The following is a 6,236-nucleotide window of genomic DNA, read 5'->3' on the forward strand; positions in this document are numbered from 1 at the left end:
CATTTTCAGAGTTGAAATTCAAACCTTCTGAAGCCCCTTAAATGGCATACAGTGAACTTTATCCTCTGTGTTGGCATCGGGCTAGGCTGGGGTTTAGACTTCCTTGGGGCTCAGTGGGAGGGGCAGTGGCTCAAGGCTGCCCTCTCTTGTGGCATCAACCTGCCTGTCCCTCGCACAGGCGCTCCATATGTGTCACTCCCACACCTGCTCTTCTTCCCAAGTCCATATTATGGGAAAGGCCACACCTGAGGAGCCCATATCTGTCTCTGACCTGGACTAGCCATCCACACCCATGAGATAGAGTGGACATATGCAGCAGTGGGTCCCACAGTTCTCAGCATTTTCCTTAACCCTGGCACATGGGAAGCCCCGGGCAGCATTTATTGAGGTGTGTGTGGTGTGTGTGTGTGTGTGTGTGTGTGTGTGTGTGTGTGCGCTGGAGGACAGTGGGAGAGCTCACTTATCCTTGAGAGGGTAGTTGTGTGACCTTTGATGTATTTGAGCTGTCCATCCTAAGGCCCCACCACAGAAGCTCCTTGTGGACAGCAGCTCTGGCCGGAGCAGGGTTGGCTTCATGAGTGTGTGGCCTGTGCAGGTGTCCAGGACCTGCATGTGGAAGGGCAGCACGTGTGGCTTAATGCTTTGCTGTCACTATGGTGACATACATAATCATTTTTGAACAAGGAAGCCATATTTTCATGTTGCACTGAGCCTCACATATTATGTAGTCAATCTCAGGCTAGAGAAAGGGGTCAAGGTTCTGGAATTGCAAACCAATTCTTGTGCCAGTCAGAAATGGCTAGCTTGCCATTTTCATATTTGCTATGAACTCATTCATTCAGTTATTTGACAGATATTTGGCACCTCTTGTTTGCTGGCACTGTTTTAGGCACCTTTGGTGTGCTGGCACACACATATAAAATGCCCATCTTCATGGAGCTCACATTCTACTGAAGGGGACTGACAGGGAAGAGGTAATCAAGTGTGTGTAGAAGTTCCTATGGGATGTATATGTTTATTCAGGAAGCTCAGATAAGATGTATAAGGTATATATATATATATATATATATATATATATATATATATATATACTGGATGTATAGACAGGATATCTATCTATTTGTCTATCTATCAATTTATAAATACTTATATATATGAAGTACAGATAGGATATGTGTGTGTGTCTAGTCCCCAAAAATGTATACATACTTTGAATGATTTTAATGGCAGTGTTTATTAAAATACATTTCAATTTCAAACTGTAATAGAAACTAGCTGTTAAAATGTGTACACATTCTGGGGGACTATATATACAGTATATATGTGCCAGGAAAGGCTTCATTGAAAAAATAAGGCCATTTTCCTAGGGTGAATGTACAAATCCTGCTAAGGTTTTAAGAGGAGCTCCTTTATTGGCCTTAGAGATCTACTTCAGAACTATTGGATCACATTTCCTCTGATGTCGTGGCTGAGGAAAATCTTCTCCATTGATAAGAATGTGGCACATTGGAGAGAGATTTAATTTCACCCTGCATGAAGCTGATGGCTGTAGCCCATGAGCTGCATTATGCTGGTTTGTAAATAATAAGTAAATACAAAAACAGAAAAGGTAACTTTTGAGAAAGACCTGAAGGAAAAGAGAATCTGCAGAAATGGAGGGGTCTGGATAGATGGAGAATTCCAAGCAGAGAGAAGGGAAAGAAGAAACTTCTGAGGAAATAGCTGCAGACACCATGCTTAGTGCATGTGTCTGAAATGGAGAGAATAATACAGAGAGTGAAAGTGACGGGGAAGCAGATCTTATAGAGTCTGGCAGGTTATAGGGAGGGCATTGAATTTTTCTGTGACTGAGATGGGAAGGTATTCCTTAGACTTTAGACGTGATCTGACTCATGTTTTACTAGATGATCCTGGCTTCAGTGATGAAGATAGACTGGAGAAGGTCAAGCAGGAGAAGAGAGACCAGTTAACAGATGATTGTAATATTCCAGGTAAAACATAATTGTGGTTTGGGCACTCAAGTGGTTGAGTTCTGGTTTTATTTTAAATGGAAAGCCAACAGGCCATAAGTAGGGTGACCAAAACAAAAGAGTAAAGGATGAAAATAAGAGTTTGTAACCTGGGCAAATAGAAGAAGGGAGAGATGCTGGTTCAGGGAGAATATCAGGGATTCCATTTGGGTAAGTTAAGTTTTGAGGTGTCCATTGGTCATCCAAGCAGATGTCAAGCAGGCAGTCAAGTTAAAAAAAAATCTTGATTAAAGATATAAACCTAAAGTCATCAGCATATAGATAATATTTGAGTGAATCTAGGTGGGAAATAATTTTTAAAGATCTTAAAACCTTCGAGTTTTCCTGACACTGGAGTTGTTGCCAGTGGCACAGGTACACCCTCGTCCATGTCTCTCACACTCTGAGGGGCCTGACTGCAAGGCTTAGAAGAGTGAAGACAGGAACACATGGATGGCTGTGTTTTCACGAGTCTCCAAAAAAAAAAAAAAAAAACAAAACAAAAAACAAAACACAAAAGGAAAACAGCTCATCGGTTGGATTAATCTCAATCATTATTGTGAGTTTATTTTATCCTATAACTAGTTCAAATTTTCACATGATTAAGGGATATTCATGGCTATAGAACAGGACTTGGACTGGAGAGTCCCCAACAGACACCTCAAATCTGGATTTAATCCACATATGATCATCTTTAGTTAAGAGCTCTCCTGGATGGCCATGTTCTTGGCCTTCAGCCTTGAGAGAAGCATCATTAAAATTATCTTCCTTCTGATAACCTAAGATGGAGGTTGAGAGCCATGATGCATCTCGGGAGCACTTCATGTTGAAAAGCCTAGTAATTTATTTCTTGTGGAGTCTGGCCAGGTGGATCAGAGGAAGGAATCTGTTGAGGCATTTCTGGAGTCACACTGGAGGTACCTGGCAGGCCATCCTTCTTCAAGGTCTCATTTTCAAGGGGTTTTATGCTCTCCTGCATGAACATGGTCTCCTTTGTGGAAACAGCTCCAGACATTAGTAGCTAAATAGAAAAGCAAAAAAAGCAAAAAAAAAAAAAAAAAAAAAAAGAAGAAGTCATTAGCAGAGACTAAAACACACTTGGTATGGCAAGAACACAATACTGCCATTTTTATGTGCAAGACTAAGAATGAAATGGAAACAGACTTGCCCTAGCAAAGCATAAAACAAAAAGCTGATAGGATAAGATGATTCAGCAATAATCTAACTGCCCACCAGAACAAAACTAAACATTGATTGGTTGCCTCCCAGATGGCCCCGACCAGGGATCAAACACACAACCTGGCTATGTGCCCTGATTGGGAATTGAAACCAGTGACCCTTCTGTGCCTGGGATGGTGCTCAGCCAACTGAACCACAGCTAGACTTTTAAAAAAAACACCTATTAATTGTTTGTGAGAAAAGCTGAGCATATTGTATAAATGTAAATAAGCTTAATATTTTCATGTTTCCAAAGTGGACTTTGGAAGCTAGCAAAAGCTAGTTAATTGTATAAAGGTTTTAATGCATGGGATATAACATAGTTATAAAGTTGTCAGGTATCAAGCCCAATAAGTCAATTTCCTATCTGGGTATCATATACTTTGCAGAAAACATCAAGTGATGCATTTTCCAGAAGATTGTGGCAAAAAATTATGGAGATGCTTGTCCAATTACTCCAAGTTATGAATTTATGACTACCATTACAGCATCACAGAAGTGGCATCTGTGGCTTGATCATAAATAAATAGTATGCAATAAAGGAGACATTCAAGTCAATAGTATAAATAAAAGAATATACCTAAAGTATATAATGGTAACCATATTTGGTTTCTGAAAAATATTTAATAATTATTGAAAAATGCCCTGGCTGGTTTGGCTCAGTGGATAGAGCTTTGGCCTGAGGGCAAGGGGTCCCGGGTTTGATTCTGGTCAAGGGCACATGCCTGGAGTTGTAGGCTTAATCCCCAGTGGGGGGCGTTTCGGAGGCAGCCAATCAATTATTCTCATCATTGATGTTTCTCTCTCTCTCTCCCTTCCTCTCTGAAATCAATAAAAATATATTTAAAAAATAAAAATAAATATTTTTTGAAAAGGGCTCAAAGGATCTTGTATAAAAAACATATTTGTTCCAAGTGACATATCAGATTTTAAAAAATTTCTTTTAAACCAGTAACATCTAAGGTATTTCCTGAAATCTAAAAATGGAATTGCCTTTAAACATTTTCTTTTTCCACTGATAATGATCTTATTGACAAAGGTTGTCAATAAGACGGGTTTGTAAACAGGAAGGAAAAGTAGGCTGTGGGGGCCTCAGCCTGCCTTGCGCCGTGGCCAGGCTGACAGTGGATTCCTGGTACCGGCTCTGGGATGTGTGCCCAGTGCTGAGTCCCACCTCCCTACCTGGTGACACTTTTCAGACTCCTGTTGAATCTGATATTCTTCTTGCTTCAGCATTTCTGTCATTCGGGTTTCCTTGAGGCTATTATCATATTCCTCCTTCAGCTGGATCTTCTCCTGCCTGCCCTGGGGTAATGTGACAGGAAATCACATCAGCCCTTGGGAGGCATGCACAAGTGGGCCCCTCTCCCTGGGATTGGCCTCCAGCCCTCCAGCCCTCCAGGGCTTTCGTGCCTGCTCCTGGATCAGTTAGGCTGGTGGTGGCTCCAAACCCACCAGCTCCATCACTGTGAGCTGGACTCCCTGAGATTCTGGATATCTGGGCCTAGCCACCATCACAAACTGAGAAACCCCAAACTCCCCAAGCCAGCTGCACAATTCCACCTTGAATTTCAAGTTACTCTGGGAAAGCTCCTCAGGCTGATCCATGGCACACACACCTCTTCCTGAACTTCAATGATTTTCCTGTTATGATGAAGCCAGTGAGCCAGGTACTCTATGGGGTCACTGGGCCGAACCTTCGCCACCTCTGCCAGTCCCTGGGCAAGCAAAGTCCCAAAGCACTTCTTCAGGTATTCGACTTCCATCCTGTGGGCTTGGGACACATCAAAAGAGTCACAGTGTTTTTTAAAATAGACACATTCTAGCCAATAAGAATTTATTTCAGGATAGATATGAGATGTTTTTGGATCCCACCCTCCCAAAAGAATCAATAAATACATACGTGCCAATAGCTCTTACATTGAAATGGCCTTTTTCCTAAAGTCCTAGATCAGATAGTAGGTGCTGGGCTATTCAGGCATGACAAGAACTTGATTGATGGCTAAGGGTGGCTAAGGCCTTTCCACTTACCCACATGTCAACCCCTGCATGGAGAGGAAATAACTGAGCAGAAATGGGACCGCACAGGGGCTCTGAGCACCCAGCAAGCTGCGCTATTGTGAGGTAGGAAGTAACCTATGACATAATAAGACAGGCTTATTTATTTCACCAGGGATCACGGAGGAGTGGGAGGGGAATGCCAGGCACTGTAGCTGCTGCTGCCACCACAGTGTTCCTCTCTCTATTTTAGGCAAGAAACTGCTTTAGGTTGGGTTGGTGCCCCGGGATTCACTGATTTCAAGAGCCGAGACAATATATCCTGAGTTGGGCCACAGGTAGGAGTGGTCCTGGGATGCAGCAGCACAAACGCAGGCTCTGGGGTTGGACATACCACGTTCCAATCCTGCTTCTGCCATTTATTGGCTGTGTGGTCTTCAGCAAGTCACCAGCCTCTGTGATCCTTGCTTTTCTTATCTGAAAAACAGAGTAATAAGGCATGTGCCTCCTAACTGTGAGATAATCCTACATAATAAAAGTCTAATATGCAAATTGACCAAACGGCAGAATGATCAGTTGCTATGATGTGCACTGACCACCAGGGGGGCAGACACTCAATGCAGGAGCTGTCCCCTGGTGGTCAGTGCACTCCCACAGGGGGAGTACCACTCAGCCAGAAGCCGGGCTCACAGCTGGCGAGTGCAACAGATTGCAAGAGGGCTCCAGGACTGTAAGAGGGCGCAGGCTGGGCTGAGGCCCCCCCCCCCCCCCAAGTGCATGAATTTCATGCACTAGGCCTCTAGTAAGTATATATACAGCACTAAGCCTGGAACATAGTGTTTAATAAATACTAGCTATTGCCATGGAAATTTGTGGTATGAAATGGCCTAACATCTGGCCTGTTCCTGACCAACTGCATATTCCTCAAGTTTATATATTTTAACTCCAAAAGAGTTACTAATAATGTGACTAACAAAGACTTAGGTCCAGTCTTAACATTTTCTGGAGGCA

General features: G+C 42.9%; 1 protein-coding gene across 1 annotated transcript; it reads right to left on the reverse strand.

The window, feature by feature from the left end:
- Nucleotides 1-2,542: 2,542 nt before the first annotated feature.
- DYDC2 (DPY30 domain containing 2) lies at nt 2,543-5,724 on the reverse strand. The gene is made up of 4 exons (XM_084904685.1): nt 5,620-5,724; nt 4,847-5,001; nt 4,410-4,532; nt 2,543-3,030 (listed from the first exon to the last, which is right to left on the reverse strand). The coding sequence occupies exons 1-4, from the start codon at nt 5,642-5,644 to the stop codon at nt 2,845-2,847; spliced, it is 489 nt and encodes a 162-aa protein (XP_084760811.1). The 5' UTR covers nt 5,645-5,724; the 3' UTR covers nt 2,543-2,844.
- Between the last annotated feature and the right edge of the window lie 512 nt (nt 5,725-6,236).

The sequence above is a fragment of the Pipistrellus hanaki genome (assembly GCF_964339955.1).
Source record: "Pipistrellus hanaki genome assembly, chromosome: 14".
In the NCBI taxonomy this organism is placed as follows: Eukaryota; Metazoa; Chordata; class Mammalia; order Chiroptera; family Vespertilionidae; genus Pipistrellus; species Pipistrellus hanaki.

Excerpts from the sequence above, each read along its gene's own strand:
- DYDC2 (XM_084904685.1), bottom strand. The coding sequence starts at position 5,644 with ATGGCAGAAGCAGGATTGGAACGTG. Across the intron at positions 5,002-5,619 it reads AGAAGCAGGATTGGAACGTG|CCCACAGGATGGAAGTCGAA; the intron begins GTATGTCCAACC and ends ATGTGTCCCAAG. Across the intron at positions 3,031-4,409 it reads AGTCTGAAAAGTGTCACCAG|CTACTAATGTCTGGAGCTGT; the intron begins GTAGGGAGGTGG and ends TTTTCTATTTAG.